The 25,294-nt window shown below is 47.6% G+C and overlaps 3 protein-coding genes across 8 annotated transcripts; 1 reads left to right on the forward strand and 2 right to left on the reverse strand.

Moving 5' to 3' along the window:
* On the reverse strand, nt 1,441–9,235 carry LOC8082442. The gene is made up of 12 exons (XM_002438626.2): nt 8,236–9,235; nt 4,682–4,884; nt 4,368–4,565; nt 4,193–4,264; nt 3,865–3,960; nt 3,626–3,705; nt 3,465–3,540; nt 3,158–3,368; nt 2,885–3,078; nt 2,703–2,808; nt 2,491–2,580; nt 1,441–2,321 (listed from the first exon to the last, which is right to left on the reverse strand). Exons 1-12 carry the CDS (start codon nt 8,855–8,857, stop codon nt 1,606–1,608), a joined length of 2,664 nt encoding a protein of 887 aa, XP_002438671.1. The 5' UTR covers nt 8,858–9,235; the 3' UTR covers nt 1,441–1,605.
* On the reverse strand, nt 11,990–22,247 carry LOC8067643. 6 transcript variants are annotated; one of them, XM_021449473.1, is made up of 14 exons: nt 19,534–19,788; nt 19,269–19,354; nt 16,886–17,913; nt 16,591–16,793; nt 15,141–15,338; nt 14,949–15,020; nt 14,774–14,869; nt 14,547–14,626; nt 14,373–14,451; nt 14,059–14,302; nt 13,747–13,940; nt 13,531–13,651; nt 13,307–13,393; nt 11,990–13,229 (listed from the first exon to the last, which is right to left on the reverse strand). In XM_021449473.1, the coding sequence occupies exons 3-14, from the start codon at nt 17,481–17,483 to the stop codon at nt 12,400–12,402; spliced, it is 2,802 nt and encodes a 933-aa protein (XP_021305148.1). In that variant the 5' UTR covers nt 17,484–17,913; nt 19,269–19,354; nt 19,534–19,788; the 3' UTR covers nt 11,990–12,399. The 6 variants fall into 6 exon arrangements, 3 of the variants coding, with proteins under 3 accessions (XP_021305148.1, XP_002438672.1, XP_021305149.1); XM_002438627.2 differs by having other exon boundaries at nt 19,146–19,354; XM_021449474.1 differs by having other exon boundaries at nt 19,146–19,375.
* On the forward strand, nt 22,419–25,231 carry LOC8067645 (protein gamma response 1). Its single transcript, XM_021448980.1, has 3 exons — nt 22,419–22,557; nt 22,703–23,783; nt 24,089–25,231. Exons 2-3 carry the CDS (start codon nt 22,703–22,705, stop codon nt 24,844–24,846), a joined length of 1,839 nt encoding a protein of 612 aa, XP_021304655.1. The 5' UTR covers nt 22,419–22,557; the 3' UTR covers nt 24,847–25,231.

Below are 25,294 nucleotides of genomic sequence, written 5' to 3' on the forward strand. Positions count from 1 at the left end.
ACACACTTGACTCATGAGACCAACATGTCATTCTCTTTCTTCTTCCTTTCCTTCTTACTTAGCTCATCTGTAGTGCTTCCACACCCTCAGCTCAGAAAGTTTCCCCCACTCTCAACAGTCAACACCCTTGGCTCTCCACACTGTCCTCATCCTCTGCAACCACCGTTGGTACTGTGCACCTCTCCTTCTCCACTTTTCTCTTCTCCATAGTAGCAACACCGCCGAGTCAAGCTCACTCATCATTCCATCAATGTCACTCCGCCATCGTTGTTCGGTCTTCCCTTAGCTGTGCCGAACAATCATCACCACACGCTAACCACCGGTGTTCAAGTTCACCACACGTAGCCACATCACCAACCCAATATTTAGCTCATTTGTGACTTCACCTCAGATCTAGCCAACAGGATCCTCTTCCGCCTTGCTCACTGCCATTGTCAAATCCGGCTAGCATGCCCGCACCAACATCAAAGCTTCTTCTTCACGTGATGCTTCCTCTCATGCGCCCACACATGTGCCCAACGTGTTTGCCCCGGCCAAGTGGAACAATTGAACACATATAGGTCCTAATTTGGTGATTTGGATTTTTTTGTGTTTGACAAACACAAGTGTTGTGACTTGCATGTATTTTGCAGTTGGGCACACATTTGACTTAGTCGCAAAGTAAATAGCCACAAGTGTCTTGACCCCCAAAAATTTGGATTGATGTTTGGCATATGGCACAAATGATATTCATGAAGACTATGGACACTATAGAATGAATGTAGGTTGTGTGTGTGTGTGGAGACATTCGTTGTAATATGTATCAGGGCTTTGTTTTTCTTTGCCCCTACTATTAATAGGGTTCTAAAGCATTCATCTTGATGGAGTTAAAATGAGAGCATGTGGATGCGCAAGTGACTAATTCTCAGTCAAGATGATGATGGTAAGTGGTTCCATTCCATTGAAATAATGGTTTCAACTCAAGCATATCAAAAGAGTTGAATTGATCGTTTATGATCATACATGGACCTTGTTACGCACAAGAGTTTGAGACAAGTGGTCACCATCAAGTCACAAACTCTTCCAAAAAAAACAAACAAAGAGTTTCTGTAATCTAATTGCACTAGTGACTTGACATGAACAAGAGAACGCTAACCATCTTTTCTGTAATTGTTGTGTGGCAAAGTTAACCTAGCGAGTTATTTATGATCTTAGTGATAAACATGCTGGGACTCACTTGAGTCCGTGACTAAATGGTGGCTCTTTATTTTAGCCAAAATCTTATCTACCGAATCTGTTAGTCATTCAACAGTGTTTTTTTTCTACTTTCACTCATAGCTTTTCAGCCAAGCAAATAGGGCGATAATTTAGTAAAAATATGTTTAGTTCTGCTAGGCTGCTACGTTATGGTTGATTTAGAAACCGAGAAATAAACTGTGTTTCGAAGCAGCGAGTTAGAAGGACCCAAGAACAAGAATTGCTTAGAACTATGGCGACGATGATGAGAGTTGAAGCAGAGAGGGCACGGATCGTTTCATTCGGTGTATAAGGAAACCATTTTCTTTTCTCTAAACATTATTGTCCGCCACTCGACCTCCAATCCAACATTTTTTTTCCCGTCTCCTGTCACGCTACAAGGTTGAAGTAGATGGTGTAGAACTCGTCCCTCAAGGTGAACAATGGCTCCAGGAGGAAGCTCCTCCTCACGCCCCTCGCGGCGAAGCTCATCGGGTGGTACCGTCGCATCGGCTCGGCCCGCGCGAAGCTCGCCGCCTGCCGGAACCAGTCGCCGCCGCCGTTGCCGTGCTTCTTTACACCACCGGTACAGCCAACCTGGACCTTCTCGCCGCTGCCGCCGGCGACCAAGAAGCACCCTGGCCTGGACCCTAGCTCCAGGGACACCGAGCCGGGCGCGCCGGCGAGTCCCGGCACGACGTTGAAGAGAGCACCCGAGCTCTTCTCCGCGGACACCGTGAGCGTGTCCGTGACCACCATCCCCGGCATGTCCAACGGCTCGAGCGTCGCAGCGGCCGTCGAGTTCGTGCCCTGCGGGACGAGTCTGAACGTCGCGTGGACGGCGGCGTCGGTGCCGCCGCTGTCCTTGGGCCGCTCCTGCATCGTCAGGGAGCCGTTCACGGCGGAGAGGACGAAGGCCTTGCCGCCGGACTCTTGCGCGAGCGTCACCAGCTGGGAGTTGGACCCCGGAGGGACGGGGGTGATCCAGTCGGTGGCCGCGGCGGCGGCGGCGCCGGTCTTGGCGTCCCATTCTCCGGTAGTGAGACCGGCGAGGAGGAACGGCCCGAACAGGACTGCTTGTATAGATGCGTACTCCGGACGATCATCTGAACGTTTCAGTTACAGTGTTGTCAATTGTCATAAAATTATCAGAGATTTCGATGCTTAAGAGTGAAAATTATAAGTGGAAAATAAGTAATTATCCTATAATGAGTGCATCATTTGAAAAATTAACTCAACACAATTTAATCATCAACAGAACTCGAAATTTCAGACCTTTTATTGCTTCAGTCCTTAGGTGGATAGGTAATTGGAGTAACAACTGATCACCACTACCCCACTGCTTGCTGACAGTGAGGAAAGTCCCTGGCAGAAATCAAGATTTTGTTAGAACAATCATCCCTGTAAATATATTCATCAAGCTTTTTGTGGATTCTTTTTTGCCCTTCGATTTTCTCCTTGTGTTTCTGCCATGCTGATGAGCATACCTGGAGATGCTAATTGCAAATCCTTGTCATTCAGTGTTGCCTTTGCACCATTCAAAGATGTCCAAGATGGTATTCTCACGTTCAATGTCGCAAACTGACCGTCTGTCTACATGCAGTAAACAAACTGACTAAATGCTGATTCTAGGAAGGACCTTCCAAGTTTTGTGTTATGCAAATTTTACCTTTGCAGATATGGAGAATGAGACCTGAAGATACTGATCCCATGAGCTGAGGGGCATCAGTTTCTGTGTGACAGTAAGGCCTGTAGTCCTCCAGTTGAACGTGCTCGGTATGAACTGAACAATATATAGTGCTGGTTTTTGACCTTTCTCCTCAAAGTAAATGGAATCCCCCAGCTTGGAGAAGGATTCTATCCCTGCATACACAACCCACATAGTTCAGAAGTTGACATCCCTATTGTCTGGTCTGAAAAGTTGGGATTTTAACTTAATTACCAGTGCCATAGCAACACCAGAATGATTCATTCTGAGTTCCCCAACCATGGTAGCTCTTTGCCTTTGATCTCCCAGGGCCCTGGGGCAGCATGTAGATCATCACTCCAGGATCTCTGCCTCTCTGGATGCTCAGCACGCCATTGATCAGCGCTCGTTCATAGTAGTCAGCGTATGCGACCTCCTTCGTCCATCTGAACAGATGGCGTGAGACCTGCAAGCTTTGTTGTGCAAATTGTAACTGCTTGTCTCTAGCCATGAAAAATATAGTACAAGTTTGGTGAACATGAGCAGGTATACCCACACCCACCTTGAGCATGTTGTAAGTTGTGCATGACTCCTCGGTCTCAGTGGTCAGAGCTTCAGCTAAACGCTTTGGATCGGACCTGACATAAGCCATTTCAGAATCTCAGACATGGCATTTCTGAGAGAGAAAAAAAAGGTGAACTTCAGCCATCTATGATGCACTACCAGAATTCACTGACAGATGTGCCGCCAGTCGCATATGCGTGAGAAGAATTCACTGTGTCCATGAAGAATGTTGCAATTTCCTGGTTCAAAAGTTAGGCTATGGTCAGCTTTACCTATACAAGTTGTGTGAGATCAAAGAGGGCGACTACTGAATGGAAGGAGGAAAAATAACACTCTTTTTAGAATTGGAATTACTATGCCTGAGGAAACTAATTTTACCCTACCAAAATTTGAATTACCTTGTAAAGAGGATCACCTGTAACTTCATATCTCATCTGCCCGCCAATGACAACCGGAATATGTGTGTTGGCATGGAAATTCGAAAGACTGTCAGCCTGAAAGGAAAAACGATGGGGAAACGTCATCTACCGTTCAGAAATATATTTTCCTGCCAAAATTATCATAGAGAGAACAATGGAACATGCTATTGTGGTTTTAATCAGCTAATGTAGATGGTGTTTATTAACTAACTAAGATTCAGACAAAATCGGAGCCAAAAATGCATCAGCAAAACGCAGAGGACCAGGCAGGAAGGAGTTGAGTTCATCAGGGTTCAGAGTTTCAGACCTGCACTGCAAGCAACCCCAGGAAGCATGGCTTGTCGAAAAGATGGGCCAACACCAGATGCCTCTGATCGTGCTGCGCAAATATTCAAGACAACTGCATTAGCAGCTACCAAACACACTCAGGATTCAGGAAACGAATGAATGAAATGAACACCAAAGAAAGTAAGGCTGTATACCGTGATGGTGTAGAGCTGGTAGAGCACGTCGTTCATCCCTCCGGTCTCCTCGTTGAGCGACGTCCAGTGGCGCTCGATGCTGTACCTCCGGATGACGTTCCTGACCCTGCCGGCGAAGTAGTCGGCCATGGCGACCACCATCCCCAGCGCCTTGCCGTTGCCGGCCACCACGTGCTGGTCCAGGAGGCCCTGCATGATCTGCAGGAAGCGCAGCATGCAGATGAGTTACTATTGCTCAGCACGGCCGGCGATGTGTGCAAACGTAAAATTGCAGAAGAATGGTCGGGTGCTGATCGGCGACGACGACGGCGTGCCTTGTGGATGGTGTAGTAGGGCGCCCAGACGGGCTTGATGGCCTCGAAGCGGTCGAAGAACTCGGCGGGGAAGGCGGAGAGGTAGCCCGTGCCGGCGGCGCGCTGGCACTCGTCGAGCGCGTCCACCACCGCCGACATCTTGCCGGCGAGCGTGCCGTTGTGCGTGCTCGCCCACATCTTGGCCGTCGCGCTCAGGTAGTGACCTGCGCGTGCACGAGAACGACCGGGGTTCAGTGCGTAAAGTTCCAGTTTGCAGTAATTTCAGGCCACCTAGCATGTGAAAATTTTTTGGTGTCACATCGGATATGTCGAAAGTATGTCGGGAGGAGTTTTTAGAAACTAATAAAAAAACAAATTACATAGCTCGTCAGAAAACTGCAAGACAAATCTATGGAGTTATTGTAGCACTTATGGCTAATCATGGAGTTACTAGGCTTAAAAGATTCGTCTCGCGATTTTCAACCAAACTGTGTAATTAGTTTATTTTTTTATGTATATTTAATGTTCCATGCATATGTCTAAAGATTCGATGGAATGGATGAAAAAATTTTGGGTGGAAAACTAAACAGGGCCTATAGTACATTTTCTTACAGCATTTCATATTGATACCTGTTGTCTGAACTCGTTTAACCAGTTTAGTACAAAATGCGTAACTTGACACCAAATAGTTTTTTTTTTCTGAGCAAATGACGCCAAATATTATTTTTTTTAGCAGAATGCCGCCAAATAGTTGCCTTACCTTGTTTTTTTTCCTTTTAGAATCTCAAACTTTATTACCTGGTCTAAAAATAATAAGTACACACATCTTCCGACGGACTGATAAACCAAACATGTCTACCAACTACCTCATACATAGAGCCTCTTGCTAGCCTATAAACATTCCATCCAACCTTCATGAACAAACTCAACTAAAGTGAAACTTCCTCCTCATGCCTTGATCTCTTGAATTACATGACCATATAAGGTACAAAGCTTTTGCCTCATATATTTCTAATAACTATGATATTATCATAAACCGTCCTGAATTTTTGAAGCATTAAATCCGATGTCAGGCCATGCCTCCATAATTTCATGATAGAACGAAGCCCCAACAAGGCAACAAACATGCGTGATGAGTCCCTTGCCTTATCTTTGCTGGCTAAACTGCTCGTACAACTTGGACCGGGCTCAATACAACCCAATATGCGGCGGTGGGCGGCCCAGGGACTAAATTAAATAGAGTGATTACATGCACCCCGGCCCATTTCTTATCAGACTTTACGCATCTTTATTTTCCAAATGTAATCATAATATTTTTAGAAGAAAAATTAGGACATTTTTTTGCTGGTCCCTATCATCACCACACTATAAAAGAGCGAGTTTTTTTTGAGGGAGTTCTCCATCTCTAATAACCGTTCGATCTAAACGTCATGCTATATAAGCCCTCCATCACACGAGATCTTATATGATATAAGATGTAAGACTCTTCCTAACCCAAGATTCCTCCTAGACTCCAAAACAGAAAATAATATCATACTATTTATTTTTATTACGTGTAAATATGATAAATAAGGAAGCATAACTTGAAAAGAATAAGAAAAAAAAATTATGGCCGACAAGGAGTTGGCTCTCTACATGTTTCTATATTTAGTTAAACATGTAAACGTGATAAATAAGGAAACGTAACTTAAAAAGAATAAGGAAAAAATTTCATGGCCGACAAGGAGTTAGCTCTCCCGTTCCCGTCCGCTTGTTGGTCTTCTCCGGCCAAAAAAAATGAGCTCGGTCATTCTTAAAAAACTTGAAGAAAATAAGTAAAACCTAAATAAAAAAACTTGCCGTGAATTATAGCTATTATATTAGGAACATACTTTTACTCCTTTTTCTATTTGGATTAGGATTCTAGGATAATTTAGATTGGGATTCCTAACTATGTCTATACTAAAGTTATTCTAACTTATTTGAGTACGGGTTATATACATTAATCCAAATGAAAAGAAACTCTCCAGTTAGTTCAAATTGACGACTCTTTGTATATTATTTGTGCTCTATTTACAAGAGATTTTAGTTTATTTGTATCACATTAATAGTTGTATGGATATGTAGTTTTCATATCTTTTGATGATGAGAATAATTATTTTTTGAATTATAAATTTTTAGCATTATACTACAATGCTACCTTTGTCTCACGGTATACCCAAAATACAAGAGATTTAAAATCTTAGCGTGAGCATGAGGAAAATGATGAGACAACGACGAAGCTGGCCTAGGGGCTGGGGCGGCACCCCATACTCTTGGACCCCCTCTTCTTCCCTATTTCCGGATTTCGGCTGCTGAGGACGCAAAAGCGAGGTACCGACGACGATGCCATGGCGAGGAATGAGTGATGAGGAAGAAAAACATGGCGCTACTAGCCGATGAAAGTACAACAATATATGCAGCTGAGGCATCCTACGAACAAATGATTTAAACCTTGTTCTACACGACCCGATCAAATCAATCAAGTACTAGCCATCTAACTTTACTGTATGCAGACAAATCAATTAATATTTCCATTGCATTTGAAATAGTTTTTACAAACACGTGCGTGTCGCACGTGCATATTTTACTAGTTATATATATTCGCTAGTAGTTCACGACCTCTACACATAGGCAAGGCAAGGGCTAACAAAAATTGGCCGAAGGGGATGTTTAGTTTTCCATAAAATGCAAAATACAAAATGTCAATTAATTTGGAATGATGGAACATAAAATACCAAAAATTTTAGGGTTATGTTTAGTTCCATCTAAAATATAGAATTTATTGTCCTTATGAGGGTCTTTTGAGGCTCTTTTCGTTTTTTCTTTTGCCTCTTGAGGCCAAAATCCAAAATGAAGAATAACCACCTTTTTTACTAAAAAAAACTACATGGTGTTTAATTCCATTATGCAAAGTGATGGACCAAAACTTAAAAGTTTTTGGAATAGAAGGAGAACTAAGCCCCCCCCCCCCCTAAGATACTGTAATTTTGATGGAAAAAAAATTTAAAAACACATATTGCCGCGCAACCAAACGAGTGGTTTAGCCACAAAGCATTTGTAAGGCGTCCAATCTTCTATATATACTCCGGTGTCGGCGTTGTCAATATTTTCACGAGGGCAGGTCACATGCCATGCCACAACGGGGCAAGAGATGAGAGTGGCATACCCTACAACTACAATAATCAGCCTTTTTCCACTCCCATGTCGATCGCACTGTCGTGCTATTTGGACAAGAGCGCGTGCCAGCATCAACTCCCGGCCCATCCCATGTAGCTTCACCAAATAGAGTGTCGATATGATCTCACACTAGCTAGCTAGCTAGGGGGAAAACAAATAAATCATCCGTGAATGATCTGCTCAGCTCAGCTCAGCTGGCGTCCGGAGCTAGCTAGCACCACCAAAGTAATGTAATGGCGCACAGTAATGGCCGTGTCCGGCCGGGGAACGTGACGCCGGGGCATCTCTGCATGTGCATGCGTGGACAGGGGAACGAGAGAGAGAGAGAGAGAGACAGAGGACAGAGGGAGGGAGCGTCCGAGCGTGTACGTACGTACCGACGAAGTGGCCCCTGAGCTCGCTGTCGGGCTTCTCCCAGCCGCCGTAGGGCTCTCCCGGCGCCGGCAGCGCCGCCTGGGAGCGGAAGCTCCAGACGAGGCGGTCCACGTCCAGCAGCAGCAGGTACTCGAGGTTCGTCCGCTGCGCACGCCCGTACGCCGCGTCGTCGCCGTCGGGGTCCAGCCGCACGTCGTGCAGCGACACCTCCTCCAGGAACGGCCCGGCCGCCGCGGCGCCCGAGGCCGGCACGGCGCCGCCCACCACCACCTGCTGGCCCTTGAGCGAGCGGTAGAGCATCACCCAGTCGAGCTCCTCCTCCTCCTGGTGGTGGTGGTGCCCCGCGTCGGCGGCGGCGGCGGTCTGGAGGCCTCCCCGCGGCGGCGGCGGCATGAGGTCCATCCACGCGGCCTCGTCGGTTGGGTTGAGGTGCTCGTGGAACAGCTCGCGCCACCGCCACTCCGCCGCTCCCGGCGACGCCTGCAGCCGCGCCCGCACCGTGTGCGACGACAGCTCCGTCGGGATGTTCGTGCACTCCTTCGCCATCGTCGTCACTACTCCCGCCACCGCCACCGCCACAAGCACCGCCCACGCCGATGCCGAACGCCACGGCGCCGCCGCCATTCCAACACAACCCGCGCCCCGGCGGCCGGCGGCACTGGTCACCGCCACTAAGTACTACGCTAGCTAGCGGCCCTCTCCGCGACACGCGCGCGCCGCAGCCGGCCAGCAGCGGCAGTGCGCGCGGATATGGCAACAGCAAAAGACTGGCCGAGAGTTAACGCCGAGACTTTTATCCCTGCGCCGCCGGAGAAACGGACAGCCAGAAATCGAGAAAAACGCTGTTGGCCGGTAGAAAAAATACGGTTTATTTGACAAGTAAACAAGACAGGCGTTGTTGTTTTTAACTCTCAGGAGCTGTCAGAGCACACGGGACGGCATCATGTCAAAGCGGTGTTCGTGCGTGGGTGACGTGACCACGGCGAGCTAGCTAGGGCACCGCACGGAATGCCACGGCATGCCGTCGGCAGAGGACACGAGCTAGCTAGCTAGAAGCTAAGGCGCGCAACTCTGCTGACCACCACCCCCTCTCAGTCTCATCAGGCCCTCTCGTGCGTGCATTCGATCGTCGATCACATGTCGCCACAGGACAGCAGGAGCTGGGCCTTTGTCGCAACGCCGGCCAGTTTCCTTTGTCACGTACTCACGTTGCGTCCCGTGACGGCCTGCCGGCCGGAGAATGGGATGGGAGCGCCGCGCGGCGGCTGGCTGGTACTGCCTACTGGTGGTAGCGGAGAACGGGGCGCTTCCGTCTTTATCCGACCTCTGGTCCGTCGTCGTCGTCGTCGTCCAAGCAAGCATTGTCGACGGCGGCGGCGACGACGACGCTGGATCGATCGGCGTCAGAGAGGGACGGCTAGCTGTTGGAGAGATTCTTGGGAGATGGGGAGGAGCCGCGCGCGGAGATAGGAGCACCAGTGAAATTCTAGCTACTACACGCGTTATCTTGTGGCCTCCGTTGCTGTTAAAATCTGCCTTCTGGTCGTCATCCCGTCGGTGGTGGTGAGTGGGTGACTGGTGAGTGGTGACAAATCACCACCGTCGTTATACTGTGGGGGCCAAAAGGATAGTGCCACTAGAATAGGCGGAAGGACGAGTGATCGTAGAATCGGACATTTGAAGAAGGGCAACCAACCATGTTCTAACAGGCACCTAATTGGGCCGCACATATTTATGGCCATTATATTTGTCATCACCCAGGGCCGGGGGGACATGTGACGAATTCGATCTCGAGGATGGGCATGCCCGGCTCACACTTTCAATATATGATCCTTGAGCATGTTCTCCCTTGACATTCTACCTCTGAACTCTCGAAGATCAAGGATGAGTAAAAACTATGTGATGTAAATTAATTAATGAAAAGGAGGAGAGATAGATATGTGTGTGCAGTTTATATTAGGTCAAAAACATTCTTTCCGGTCTTTCTTATCTTAGTCCAAATATCGTCCTAATAATTTCACATCAAACAAACAAATAGACAAGTAAGATAATAGCCCATTACTCTTTCCCGACTCATCTCTCTTATTGCTCTCGTGCAGCATCAGCATTCAACACTAATTTGTCATGGTTCTTTCTTGTGTCTCTGTCCTTTTTTGATCTTAAGACCCGAGCCCGTTCGCTTCTCTTACCAGCCATACTTTTTCTGCCAGCCAACAGTGTTTTTCTCTCATAATAAATTACGCCAATAGTCATTTCAGCCATTACTTTTTAGACTAGCGAACAGAGGAAAACTGATGACGACACATGCCAAAAGGGAGTTTGCCAAGGCTTGTCATGTGCTACCGCACATCATGTTTTGCCCAAGCCGGGCAAAGTTAGAAGGAACTTAAAAGTTTGGCGGCTTGGGGCAACGCCAATCCCGACAAGATGGCAATACCACATCGAAACAAGCAGGATTACAGGCACCACTTATGAGCACAATCCATACTCAAATTTGTTATCTCTAATTTTATTTCATGAGCAATTTAGTTTGGAGGCGTGAAACAATACATGTTTTTACATACATGTCTTTAACAAAGGTTTTCCAAAAAAGGAAGAATCTACATCAAGCGCGGTAGCAAATTGTCAACAATATAGTTAGAGGTGTGCGGAGCAACGGGCGATGTAGCCAACAGTATTTGGAGATTATTGTGTATGCGCCTTTTACATGTTGGGACTACCCAACTTGAAAAATCCTAGCTCTGCCACTGGCTCTTGATCGCATAGCGCGCATGTCAGATTACACAGCTAGTTTTGGGTTTCAGGTTTGTCAACACCATCAGTTTCTTTGCTTGTACCAACAGCTATGCGAAGAACTTGTGCTTCCCCTTAGCATGAGCCTTCCAAATTGATCCCGACTTAAATTGTAGTAAGACCCTTTGAACTTGGCTAAGTATGTTAGCGTGGCGCTATAAGACCATCTATAGTCTGCTTCCATATATGATCATGTCAAGAGCATTGAGCTATCAATTTTCCACCAAATCCCAAAGGTGAACAAACTTTAGCATTTGTTGTACTGAATTCATTCTTCAAATTCTAGTTCATATTAGTTAGACCATCATTTTACCAACTGGTTCTCTCCATGCCAATGGATAGAGATTAGGTGCAAGATTCATATGGCTCCTCCCATTTACCCAAGGTCAATGCCATAACTTAGCTTTATCTCCTTCTCCAACATGCACACTCATGCTCGCCCAGAACAATGCTTTATATGTGTTACCACACAACCGTTTTGTGGCAATCCAGGTCAATCAGACTCGTCCCTTTCAAGCAGAGCCATCTAAGAGAAGCACAGGACTAAATCGATCAAAAATCAAATATGCTCAGTCCCCCTATCTTTTGGCTTTATCACCTCCTGCCACTTAACAAGGCAATGGCCTCAACTTGCATTTTATGATCCCTTCCACAAGGAGGTGGGCAGCATCAGGGGCAAGGAAGACGGAGGTGGGGCGTGAGGAAGGCAGGGGTGGGGCGTGAGGAGAAAAGTGGCCGTGCAACTAGCCTAATTTATGGTTGGCCGTGCATTAACGATATCCCTATACTGTAGTAAGTGTTAATAGTTATGTGAAAACGTGTAGTAAGTTTTCTCCTTCCATGTAATGTTTTATTTTTATGAAAATTTTTGTAGACAACTTTTTCTACAGAACTTGTCGAACTTGTCAGAGGAAGAACCTTTTCGAGCAAAACTTTTTAAATTTCGAAGAAACTTCCTCGGAGTAAATTGCCAGAATCACTTTCAAGTACTCCTTTTTCCACGTGACGTCCAACAATGCTGAAAAGAGGAAAGCGGCCGTACAGTGTGTCATGCGCTGGGACCTGGACTTTTCCCAATGATTTGATCCAGTTCCAGTTTCCCGTGTCTCTGGCAAATCAACCACTATCCTGTGTTCGTGTAGGATTCTCGAGTTCTAAAAAAGGCCCCTGAACGCCACGAGGAAGCTCAACTCCATCATGCAAGTATGGAACACGAGCATCGATGGGCTATGGCATTTGGCGCCAATATTATCCCTTTTACTCCACATTGCTCATTGCTCATTGTTCATAGGGGATACAGTGCGTCAATGGTACAGCGAAACTAGCGTGATCAGTATCCAGTCCTCCAGTTGGCTCACGTGCACACCGATCAATCAGCTCCCGGCGTCGGAGACGACGAGGCTGAAGTAGACGGTATAGAACTCGTCCTGCAGGCTCCGCAGCGGCTCCAGCAGGAAGTTCCGCGCCGTCCCGCGCGCCGCGAAGCTCAGCGGGTTGTACCGCCTCAGCGGCGCGGCGCGGACAAAGCTCGCCGCGCGCCGGAGCGCCGCGCCGTCGCCGCTCGCGCTGCCGCCATTGTTCTTGTTGCCCCGGCAGACGACTTGCGTGGCGGCGTTCGCGCCCGCTGCGGGGGCCGTCGCCACGAAACACCCCGGCCTGGTGGCGAGCTCCAGGGACACGGAGCCCGGCGCGCCGTCCAGCCCCGGCACGGCGTTGAAGAGCGTGTCGCGGCCTCCAGCAGGGCGGCCGACGGCGAGGAGGCCGTTGGTGACCGCCATGCCCGGCCTGTCGAACGGCTCGATCGTCACGTTCGGCCCTTGCATCGGCAGCAGCGACTCGCTGCTGCTGCTGCCCGCCTGGCCGTAGACGCGGAACGTGGCGTGCACGCACGCGTCGGTCCCGGGGGCCGGCTGCTCCTGCATCTCCAGCTTCGCGTCGGCGATCGACACCGACAGGACGAGGGTCCGTCCGCCGGCGGTCTGCGTCAGGGTGACGAGCTGTGAGTTGAGCGTCTCGGAGGGGAGCGGAGTGACCCAGTCGGTGACGGCGGTGGCGCTTGTGGCGTTCACTTCCCAGATGCTCGGGGTCAGGCCGTCGTTGGAGTGGTTGCTGTCGGTCACTGGCAGCTTGCCGTGTGTCAGGCCGGCGAGGAGATGCGGCCCGAACAGCACCGCTTGGATGGACGCGTACTCCGGCCGGTCATCTGAAACGAAAGCTCCATTTCAGCCTCTAGCCCAGAGTTTAAACACTTAAATTTGTGTTTCTTCATTGATTTCATACCTTTGATTGCCTCAGTCCTAAGGGTAATGGGAAATTGGAGGGTCAAGGTATCTTCGGCCCAGAGCTTGGTCACCGTCAGGAAACCACCTTAACAAAACAAAACAAAACAAAACATGAAGCAGGCTGCAGGCATCACAATTTTTCTTGAAGGAGCAGAATCACTCTCATATACTCGCATGGAACAGTATCAAATTTGATAGTTTTAAATCAAGATTTTCATATACCATTAGTCGAGTTGCCAGTGGATGTCAGGTTGAGCTTCTGGCCATTCAGAGTTGCCGTTGTGCCATCAGTTGATGTCCATGACGGGATCCTGACACTAACCTTTGCTAGTTGGGCATCTCCCTGAACATTTAAATGTGAAAGAAATAACAATACAATCAATACAATCCTGAGCCTGCAGATCATGACTGCAAATTTAAGTGTTATTGAGAATCTACCTTTGCAGAAAAGGTGAGCGAAACTTTGAAAAAGGGGTCTGTTGATAACAGGGGTTTGGCCTGCTGATTGACAGTGAGGCCTGTGGCTTTCCAATCGAAGGTGCTCGGTATGTACTGGATGATGTAGAGCCCTGGTGCTTCACCCTCCTCCAGGAAATATATGGAATCACCTAGCTTTGAGAATGATTCTATCCCTGTCAACACAAATCAGAAGATTCAGGCAGCGGCAACAACAACAAACAAAATATTCCATCAAAAAAAAACAACAAACAAAATAACTTTCACAATCACAAGTATCTAAGAAGAGAATACCAGTGCCATAGCAGCACCAAAACGTGTCGTTCGGACCTCCCCATCCCCCTGGATTCTTCGGCGGAAGGCCAGAGGGGGAAAGGCCACTGACACTCTTCGATCGCCCAGGCCCCATGGGAAGAAAGTAGAGCATGACACCAGGCTGTGTTCCCCTCTGGTTGCCCATGATCCCGTTGATGAGCAGCCTCTCGTAGTGGTCTGCGTACTTGGCCTCCTTTGTCCACCGGAACAGGTTCCGTGACACCTGCAGGCAAGCAAGTCTCAGGATTATGTCTTGTGCAATGCGTTTGGGAACAAGGAATGAGGCTGCCCACCTTGAGGAAGTTGTAGGTGGCGCAGGTTTCCTCATTCGAGCTGATTTTGATTTCGTCCACCAGACGCTTTGGGTCATGCCTGGCATAATCAAAGAATTTGGAGCAAGGAGATTACCATGAAGTCATGAACTCTTTGAAAAAAAATGTATGATGAATGCAAGTGTTATGACTCACCAGTGTTCCATGGTAGATGTACCTCCAGTTGCGAATGTATGGGAAGAATTCACCACATCAAACAAGTAAGTTGAGATGTCCTGTGCCATGGATTAGTTTTGTGTTCAATAACTCAAATTGTAAAGGAACAAGACATTTCGTATCAATTTCTCTACTGCCTGAACAGTCAAACAGGAGAGTGCACAATACCAATCATGCTGGTAAAGTAGAAACAATTTTTCGTTTACCTTGTAAAGATGATCACCAACAACCTCATATCTCTTCTGTGTACCAATGATGACAGGGAGATGCGTATTTACATGCAAGCCTGATATGTCATCTTTCTGAAAGACAGAAATCAACATCGCTTAATTGTTGGTAGACCAGACTGGAAATGTAAAAGGAAAAATCCCAAGTACTGACATGAAGACCAAGTGGTCCAAGGAAGCATGGTTTGTCGAAAAGATGAGCCATTGTCAGATGTTTCTGGTTTTTCTGTAGGGAGTAAGAAGCAATGCTGTAAGAACAACATAATACCAGAAAGTTTGCAGAGAGATGCACAATCCATGTGAAGATACTCCTGAATACTACCAACTGTAATGACACTAAGGTTACCGTTATAGTATACAGCTGATACATGACGTCGTTGAATCCACCGGTCTCCTCGTTCATTGCCTCCCAATGTCTCTGAATAGTGTACTTCTGTATCAGATTCTTCACACGGTTGCTGAAGTAGTCAGTCATCCACACCACCACGTCCAGACCTTTCTTGTTACTGGCCAACATATACTGATCAAGAAGTCCCTGCATGATCTGTCAGGACACCAAAGCGTCAGACAAAACATGATCTGGGGTTTCATCAGTTCCTAATACACAACGCTGCTGCTTCCATGGATGAGATCACATCACACATGGGCGGATCCATGTAGGAGATACCGGGTGCGGCCGCACCCAGACTAAAATACGAAATACACTATAGTATGCATGTTTATACGGTATTCGCACCCTCTAAATCCAAACGTCTGCACCCACAACTCTGCTGAGTCGACCGAGAGATGCCACAACAGCCCACAAATCCCCAACACATAGCCCAATATCAGTCAGGCCCCCTGTCCACATGGAATCATTGGCAACTCGGCCATCACTTCAACTCATGCGAAATTGGCGACGCATCATCTCCCCTTGGCGACAGCGCGAACTCCGGTGGATGGTGACCTACTGCCAATGGTCGTCGACCGTGGCTGATCAGCCATGGGCATTGTTGTGCGCTGGCCAAGCATGTAGCCTTAGAGTCAAGAGCACCAAAAGCACATCATAGTCCGCCCCATTGCCCTAGCTGTGATCTCCTCTATTATGTTCATATTTCAAAAGTCAAAGTAAGCAACTTTCAAAGTTCTCTATTCTTCCAATTTCAGTCATTATGAGCATCCAAATTGTCTTCAATTTTGTGGTTCTTTTTTTCTTACTAGTTTGTCCAGATTCTAGGATTAGACTTTTTTTTTCTTTCTCTGATGTTTGATAATTGATATTTATGAAAAATATGAAGCAAATAAATTGGTTTCGATTGCTTGTTTGCTCAGCCCACTTTCCATCCAAGAGATCCATTTCATGATTTTAATATAGGAAAACTGATGGAGCTAGATAACGATGTAGAATTAATATATAAAAGTAATGCATATATTAGTTTGGGCGAGGCACCAAAATTGGTACAAGCACCATCACTAAAAGACCATGAAGAAAAACTACAAGCATGATCGCAACTTCATAGCTCCTTTATATATTATGAGGCATTTATTCTAATGTATCGGATCACTGTATAAAAGAAAAAAAGTTTTTTTAGCAAACTCCTAATATGGTCTAAAAATATGTGATCGGTGGCAAGTAGCAACACACCACGCTATGAAAAAATAAACATGTGATCGGTGGCTAGGTGCATTATGTATGGTCGCACCCCCTCTAAATTTCTCTAGATCCGCCACTGACATCACACACAGGTTGCATTGGACCATGGATGCAACCCAAAAAAAAAAAGAAGGAAGGACAAACGTCTGATCTTTGCACGTACCTTGTGGATGGTGTAGTATGGCGACCATGCCTCGTCCAGCTGCTCGTACAAGTCGAACATGGTCTCGGGATACGCCGCCAGGTATCCCGTGCCCATCTTCTTCTGGCAGTCGTAGAGAATGTCCACCACCCTCGTCATCCTCTCCCTGAGGGTGCTGTTGTGCGTGGCCGCCCACATGTGCGCGCTCGCGCTCAGGTAGTGCCCTGCGGAGACACACAAGAGCAGAGTCCACCGATGAGCAATCGACGCACGAGCAGAACGAAGCGGCAACGGAATTTAAAGATGGACAACGAACCTGTGAAATGGCCACGGAGCTGGCCGCCGGGCGCCTCCCAGCCGCCGTAGGGGTCCCCGACGGTGGGCAGGCCAGCCTGCCGGCGGAAGGTCCAGGTGAGGCGGTCCGGGTCGAGGTAGAGCAGGTACTCGAGGTTGGTCTGCTGCGCCTGCCAGTACATGGCGGCGGAGGAGGAGGACGAGCCGGTGAGGACGCGGTCGTCGTCGTCGTCGTCGCCGTGGAGGCGGACGTCGTGCAGGGACGCCGGCGTCAGCAGCTCCCCCGGGCCCGGCTTGCCGGCGTCGGCGTCGTCGTCCGGGCCACCGCCGCGCGTGAGGCTGCGGTAGAGCGCCAGCCAGTCGAACTCGGCCCGGGCCCGGGCGCCGCCACCACCACCGCCGCGGAGCCTGCGCGGGAGGAGCGCCATCCACGTGGCCTCCTCCGTCGGGGTGAGGTGCGGCAGGCCGTCGTTGTGCCGCCCCTGCGTGTTGTTGAAGAGGCGGTCCGTGCACAGTTGCAGCGCCGCGCCGCGCTCCACGAACGCCGCCGCGCACAGCAGCAGCAGCAGCAGAGCCGCCGCCGTCGACACCATGGCTAATGCCGGCCGAGCTCGAGCCATCGGTTCGAGTTCGTTTGAGGGATGATGATCCAACAACAACAACTCCGAGGAACGCGCGCATATATATATATAGGCCGCCGGCGAAGGTGGCGACTGGCGAGTGAGTCAAGTGTCAGAAGACGGGGGTCGATAAGCGTCAAGGGAGACGAACTCGGGAGTGTGCGCGGGGTCTGCTGCAGCTCTGCATGGTGGAAGAAACGGCCAGATGGATAAACCTTGGATCCGGCTGGGTTTGGGCGCACGCGCACCCAGCATAGTCGCCACGTTTCCCGAGCTCGTCGTGCCCACTGCCCTCGCTCCTCCGCAACCGCCGCGCCGCCCGATCAGCTCGTCCTCGGAACCTTGGTGGCAGAACTCCCTCCTTTGTCATCTCGTCTGCGTGTCGAGCTTGAACCAGTGCCCAGGCCCGTCCACTGAGCCTCTATCGCTCCTGGGCCAAAATCAGGACGGACGGGCCTCAGTCAAAATGCAATAGAAATCTGAAAATAGTGTTACGTTAACAGAGTATCAACTATGCTGGGTTGATGTACGAGCTCATCCATATGCAAAGGACTGTAAACAATTTGGTGTCAGGCTGTCAGCTAGGAGTACATTACCATTTGGGATAACTATCCTCCTCCGTCCTCCTAATAATAATATAAAAATACAAAACCAAAATATTCTTTAACAATTAAATCTATTTTTGATGATCATGAGTTCCACATAATTCCAAAGCTATGCATTTTTCCTATATAAGATACCAAAATTCGGAGATAGTAGCCCACACGGCTGGCATACGTAAACTTGCACCAAGTTTATCTCCTACAACTTGTCTTTTGCACTGAATGGATACAGATTCTGTAGGGAGGCAAACAGTCTGCTCAGTTCTGTTTGTAGCTTTCTCATTCTTGGCAAGGCAGTACCAATAATCAGCTCACCATCTTTTCGCAAAATAGACAGAAATGGCTTCAGTGACAGCTAAAGCTAACCATGGTGACCTTTCCTGACTACTTGTCATTTTCCCAGATTCATACAAAGATACTGATAAGAATAAATTATTGCGATATGTGTAGGAGTAATATGGACAAAGATCTTCACAATTGGTAATCCCAGTAATTCTAGATTTTTTGGACCTTGTCAGAATTCTTGTAGGTTAATAGTAATACAGACAAGAAGAACCAATTATATGCAGAAAATGCTTCCTCAAATAGCTATCGACAACAATGATAAATTCTTAGGGGCATTGTTATTGCTGTAGCTTCATGACAAGACAAACCACAGGGGCCAATGATTGCTAATGTCTTTTTTTTTTTGAAACAATGGCAGGAGCTCTACCGCTCAATGGCAGGAGCTCTACCGCTCAATAGGATGCAAGGTTACACTGGTCTACAAGGTTGCAAGGAGCGCATGGCCAATGGTGCCTGTAACAAAAAAAGGTTTCAGATTGCCATGTTTGTCAAACACTTAAACATCTCCATTTTGGCAAGCACAAGATACAAATATGCTCGATTAGAAAAAATGCATGGAGCTACCTGGTTTAGCTTTTAAAATTCAAGCACAGGCTGTTCCAAGGTGAAATTTTTGTATATAGCATGAAATAAAACTTTTATGTCATTTGCAAACAAATAACACAAAAGTTAACTACAGCGAGATGCAACTGAAGGCATTTGCTCTGAAAACTACCTCTTTAGAAATGTTGACTGTTGCATGGATGTTTGAACTGCTTCATGATAGAAGAAGCTTTGTTCTGTGTTTGCTATGGATATACTGCCTAGAAGGCAAGTGACTAAGTAGACAATAGCTTACACTATGCTTTGCATGTGGAAATAGCCCTGGGAGCTCAAATATCTGGCAGCTGACATCTGCAAAGCTCCAAAACCTTTCACATAGCCCTGGGAGTGTGCAAGCATAAACTGTGAAATTAGTATTAGAATGATTTAGGTAAGGTATCTACAAGAGAAATAACACCCAGTTTTTTTTAATACCACGGTGGTATATCTTGTGAAGTATAAGCATATTGAGGTTATTAAAGTAGACTGAACATACAAGAGAGCTAAGTAGAATTACTTACGCTGCAGTTCACTTGAGCTTATTAGCTAAATCAGCCAGCTATTCAACAATGTTTTTCTCTCACAGCAAATCAACAAACAGTACTTTCAGCCATGGTTTTTCAGCAAAACGGAAGTACTGTGGTGATCTGAAATCAAAATGTACAGCACATGATACATTTCCATCATTTAATCTCAGTGTGTTCAGTGGACCATTGCATATCATTATCTGCACTACAATCACAACAAGGACAGCTTCGCCCTATCAGCATTGTATCTTTCACCAGTAATCTCCACAGGTGCAAGCTCCTTCTGTAATTAGATGAAAGCGGTTTTTGTCTCTGAGGGATATTTCCCTTCCATAAACTTTTGAGACAAACTTTGCAAAATTGTGGCAGTCAACACAGATGCGAAGATTCTTCATAACCTGGATGGTCAAGTCTGAAGGAGTACTCATCAGTCCAAAAGTTATGGCCAGCTTCTCACTGTGGCCAAGAAGCATGCGCTCTTTCTGCTCATCATCAACATCATGAAGTACACAGCTCAGATCAGGAACAAAACCAGCCGCTTTAATAGCAACATATATCTCCTTAATCTTAGCATTTATATCTTCCTTCCTGGGGTGGAAACGCTCACAGGAGTGGAAGGTATGAATAACCTTGTCAAGAATCATCCAGCTCCGCCCAGGTTCCTTTATCACAGTCTTCTTTAACATTAACTTCCTCACTCTGAAAACATCTTTCCACATCCCAGCAGCAGCATAAATGTTAGAAAGGATCACATAGTTGCCAGCATTTTCCGGTTCAATGTCAAGAAGCTTCTGAGCAACAAACTCGCCGACATGAACATTAGTATGAACTCTACAAGCACCAAGCAATGAACCCCAAATTGCTCGAGTCGGTTGAAATGGCATCTTTTCTATCAAATTTAATGCCTTCTGAAGTTGTCCAGAACGTCCAAGAAGATCAATAACACATCCATAATGTTCAGTATTGAGGAGCGTGCTCTGCTCTTTAACTATATGATCAAACATATCAAGGCCCTCATCAACCAGACCACCATGACTATAGCCAGACAAAACAGCCAACAGAGTAACACTGTCAGGCTTCACTTCGTCACACATAGATCTGAAGAGCTGAACAACTTCATGTGCTAAGCCATGCCTTCCATATCCCATAAGCATAGCATTCCAACTAACCACTGATCTCTCAGGCATACTGTCAAATACCCTTCGTGAGTATAACAGCTTGCCACACTTAGAGTACATATCAATCAAAGAATTCTGCAAAGCCATGAAAAATGGCAACTCTCTACGAAGGATTAGCCCATGAACCTGCTTGCCATAATCCATGGAAGAAAGTCCAGACAATGCATTGAGAAGGGCTGTGAACGTAACTTGATTGCATTGCATCCCCTCATTGTACAGCAGCCTGAACAAGTCCAGGGCTTCCTCATCAAGGCCCAGTTGGGTGTAGCCAGATAAAATGGCGGTATAGGAAACAACGTCCCTTGCAGGAAGCATATCAAACACCCTACGAGCTTCTTGGATATTCTCTGACTTGGCATACATGTCAAGAAGGGAACTCCCTACAAACATGTGTAACTCAAAATTTGTCTTGACGGCAAAAGCATGGACTTGCTTGACCTGGTGTATGCCTTGAGAGCCAGTACAGGAGGTAAGGACAGATGCCAAAGTGAATTCATTAGGCTCACATCCTGCCAAGTAAAGTTTATTACACATATGACATGAGTTACAAAATAGCATTGCATATACCATCCTGAAAGGATGTCAAAATTTTGGTGCATCCTATACCAATGAACAAACTGGCAAACTTGATGGCCAGTGGATATCATGTTGCAGAAGAAAAAGGACAGACCTAACAGATTACTAGGACAGGCTTAACATATTTTGTTAGATACAATTATGATGGCAAAGCTATATAACTTAATTCAAAGATAGTGGTGCGACATTCATGCCTACGGGGAAAACAATAAGGCATCAACAGAAGAAGTATATAACCAACAAATTTTCATAGAGAATGACTTTAGCCTCTGGCCAAGCAGATCATGCATCCATTAGAGACATCATGGAAATCAAAGTTTGTTTAGATACAAGCAGATCAGATGGTTTTATTCATCATACTTGCCCATTAGAGCATCAGACCAGTAGCATTGGAAATGAAGACCTCTATGAGAGCATTAGACAAAATGATAATTTAAGTGATCTACCAGCTCTGAGCATCATGATGAACAGCTCCCAGGCCTGGTCAGGCCGTTCGTTCTGAGAATAACCCGAGATCATTGCCGTCCACGAGACCACGTTCCGCTCGGGCATCCCATCGAGCACGTTCCGCGCGTCCTCCAGCGCGCCGCACCTGGCGTACATGATCACCAGCCGCGTCGCCAGGTACAGCGCCGGGCGGTACCCCGCGGCCACCATGCGCGCGTGCACCTGCCGCCCCTCGCGGAGCGCCCGCCTCTCGACACACTCCGTGATGGCGTCGTCGTAGTCGTGGAACCGCGCGGCGCCGGCACCGGGGAGCGCCGCCACAGCCGACGCGGAGCGGCGTGCGAGGCAGACCGCCGCCGCGAGCCGACGAAGGCCGCGCGCGGTGAGCATGGGAAGCGTGGCGTCGTATCCGAGAGCTCACGCGCGGGCATTTCACTGACCACTTCGCGCGCGCCCCGCCGCCGCCGCCGCCTCTGCCGTCCTCGAGACGAGGTTGGCGTCCTGTCCCTGCTCACGGGGCCCCACTATTGAGACTAAAAACGCTGATTCGCCGCCAGATCATCAATGGACGGTTCTGATCGCATTACAGTGCAGGTGCTATTTTGGAAATATTACAAAGTATAGGGCGAATATAGATTGAAAGCAGGGTCCTAATTGTAAATTACCCGCACCGGCCAAAGCGAGCAGTAGCAGCGAGGGAAACATTTGAAAATCATTTTCACATTTCGGAGTGAGGCACTGAGGCGAGCGCGGGCGGCGGCCGGCGGCGAGGAAGGCTACTGCTAGGATCAACCCGCTGTGAAATCGGGTCCCCGAGGTGAGCTCCGCCCCCTAATCTCCTTCTCGAACCGGCATTTCACGTGCTCCCTCGTGGAGTTCTGGCCGGATTGGGCGATTTTTAAGTTCTAGGGTTTAGCCAAGCGCACGAATCTGAGTTTGCGATTCTGTTCTTGGGTGTGTAGATGGAGGGGAAGGCGCTGGCCGTCGATTGCGGTGGCGCTGGCGTCGACGCGGCGGATGATCTCAAGTACATCTCCGGGCTGAGCACCATTCTCGTGGCCACCATCCAGGAAGTGAAGGACCAGGTCTCCCAGATGGAGTTCATCTTCTGCAGCCAGCTCTTCCCGCACATCCAGGCCAAGTCGAAGCTCGTCCAGGCGCGTCTCGCTGACGCGGTGAAGGCTGGTGAGGCTGAGTGGAGGAAGAGGGAGGCTGGCCTGGTGAACCAGCTGGAGGAGGCCAGCCGTGGTAAGATGCTCGCGGAGGAGAGGTTACTGCAACTGGGCACCTCTCTTGAGGAGATGAAGGGGAAGCTTGCGGATTCAGAGCAATTGGCTGCAAGGCATGAGGCTGAGAAGAAACAGCTTCTGGGGAGGTTGGAGGATGCGATGAAGAAAGGTGAGGGGGTACATCAGCTCCAGAGGGAGATTGAGGAGAAGGACGCTGAGGTGGTCAGGGAAAGAGAGGCACATCAGAAGCTGCAGCAGCAGGTTGTGCAATTGGCTGCAATGCATGAGGCCGAGAAGAAACAGCTTCTGGGGAGGTTGGAGGATGAGATGAGGAAAGGTGAGGTGGTACGTCAGCTCCAGAGGGAGATTGAGGAGAAGGCCGCTGAGGTGGTCAGGGAGAGAGAGGCACATCAGCAGTTGCAGCAGCAGGTTGAGCAATTGGCTGCGAGGCATGAGGCTGAGAAGAAACAGCTTCTGGGGAGGTTAGAGGATGAGATCAGGAATGGTGAGGTGGTACCTCAGCTCCAGAGGGAGATTGAGGAGAAGGCCGCTGAGGTGGTCAGGGTGAGAGAGGCACATCACCTGCTGCTGCAGCAGGTTGACCTGAAGGATAAGGGTCTACTTCTGGAGCAGAGCAAGCGGAGGGACTTGATTGAGGATTACACTCAGCTGAAGACAAACTACAAGCATTTGAAGTCTCAGTACACCTTTCTTCTTGGGAAGATTGACCATCATGAAGGCTCCAAGCCTCCTGGGGACATTCCTGTAGATACAAGAAATACTGAAGGTCCTCCAAGTAAGAGGAAGTTCAAAGGTATCCGAATTTGTTAGCAAATCAATTTCTTTGAGCTACTTCAATTTTTCTGAATCACCAATCTTTGTTCATGATTTACTCTACCTGGAATAATTCTGGGGATTTCTATTCTTGTCCCATGTAAATTATGTGTGATATTCTGATCAATGTCCTCAAATGAAAATCTTAAGTAAATCATTGTTAATTGGCTCTGATTGATCTGCCATTCTTGGACACTTTGACTCCCAAATGCCTATCCCCTAAATATGTTTTGAATTACTGATTAGATCTATGCCTTTACATTTTCTTACCTGCTTGGTTTTCAGATTTGGAGCACATAAACAAGGAGGGCATCCAGGTTCTTTCCAACACAAGAGACCTGAAGAATGACTCTGCTCTAGGTGCCAAAGGTGAAGCTGCCCAACATGCTAGTTCAGTGAGGAGTCCATTCAGAAACTCACACCATGCCCTGCCATCTCGCCCAACTAATCCATTGCCAAATCATGCTGCCAATAATTCAAAACTACATGCTTCAACCAGCGTCGCTGCCCCAAGTCTAAATTGGAGGGAGACCCGTGCACGCAAAGAACCAGGTGTTGCTGATCCACATGATGATTTCCTTGATACACCTCTGGAAGCTGTCAAGAATACCATCAGGAACCCTACAACTCCAGAAGAAGCACAGGCTCTTGCCGCCTCTCCTCCTCAAGACATGGAATTCAACAATTCAGATGATGAAACCCAAGATATGAATATTGCAACTCAAGCCCTCCGGAACATCTCCAATATGCCAGTTCCCAGACAGCAAAACACAATATCAGTACAGCCACCAAAGAAAGATTTCAAATATAGAGAATCAGTGAGAAAGAAAGCTGATCGGGAGAACCTAAAAGGTGTTGAGTGCAAGCAGTGCAAGAAGTTTTATGATGCTGTTCTTCCTGGTGGCCATGCAAATGACAATGGTGCTGGCTCTACAAGCTTAAGATGTGAGCACCACGATGGTGTATCAAGGCATCGGTACAGGTACGCGCCGCCTTTGACACCGGAAGGGTTTTGGAACATTGGTTTTGAATCAGAAATGTAGCAGTACATGAAGTAGCAGGAAACCTTAATGCATGTCCTCGGTCACCCCAACATATTGTAGCGATGTCTACAATAAATTGTATTTTCTGCTAAAGTTGGGGAAGTGATCATCGTGTGATTAAGATTGATGGTAGGCAGTAGCTACTGTCAATATGTTTAAGATAGAATGCAGTGTCAGCTATTGCCTTTTGTGGATTCATCAAGTTGACCATTTTGTAGTGAACCACCTACCATTGGAAAGCAGTTCTCCTTTTTTTTTTTAAATGTAAAGGAGACATCTGAATAACAGCGTACATCAACAGCAAAACCTCTGGCCTTGTACTGTTATACTTATTATGTTCATTCTTTCAGCTGTTTGCAATTTACATCAGTATATTCAGTTGTTTACAGAGCTTTTCTTCTTTTTTGACACGAGATCATCCCATTTCCATTACCAAGATAACAGAAAT

Source organism: Sorghum bicolor, chromosome 10 (genome assembly GCF_000003195.3).
Source record: "Sorghum bicolor cultivar BTx623 chromosome 10, Sorghum_bicolor_NCBIv3, whole genome shotgun sequence".
NCBI classification, from domain to species: domain Eukaryota; kingdom Viridiplantae; phylum Streptophyta; class Magnoliopsida; order Poales; family Poaceae; genus Sorghum; species Sorghum bicolor.

Coding starts and splice junctions, on each gene's coding strand:
- LOC8067643 (XM_021449473.1), bottom strand. CDS start 17,483: ATGGCTCGAGCTCGGCCGGCATTAGCCATGGTGTCGACGGCGGCGGCT. Junction 13,652..13,746: donor CGCTCACCTTTTCTGCAAAG/GTAGATTCTCAA, acceptor TTAAATGTTCAG/GGAGATGCCCAACTAGCAAA. Junction 13,394..13,530: donor CACTGGCAACTCGACTAATG/GTATATGAAAAT, acceptor TGTTTTGTTAAG/GTGGTTTCCTGACGGTGACC.
- LOC8067645 (XM_021448980.1), top strand. CDS start 22,703: ATGGAGGGGAAGGCGCTGGCCGTCGATTGCGGTGGCGCTGGCGTCGAC. Junction 23,784..24,088: donor AAGTAAGAGGAAGTTCAAAG/GTATCCGAATTT, acceptor CTTGGTTTTCAG/ATTTGGAGCACATAAACAAG.
- LOC8082442 (XM_002438626.2), bottom strand. CDS start 8,857: ATGGCGGCGGCGCCGTGGCGTTCGGCATCGGCGTGGGCGGTGCTTGTG. Junction 3,541..3,625: donor ACATCTGTCAGTGAATTCTG/GTAGTGCATCAT, acceptor GGCTTATGTCAG/GTCCGATCCAAAGCGTTTAG. Junction 2,581..2,702: donor TTTGCAATTAGCATCTCCAG/GTATGCTCATCA, acceptor GATTTCTGCCAG/GGACTTTCCTCACTGTCAGC.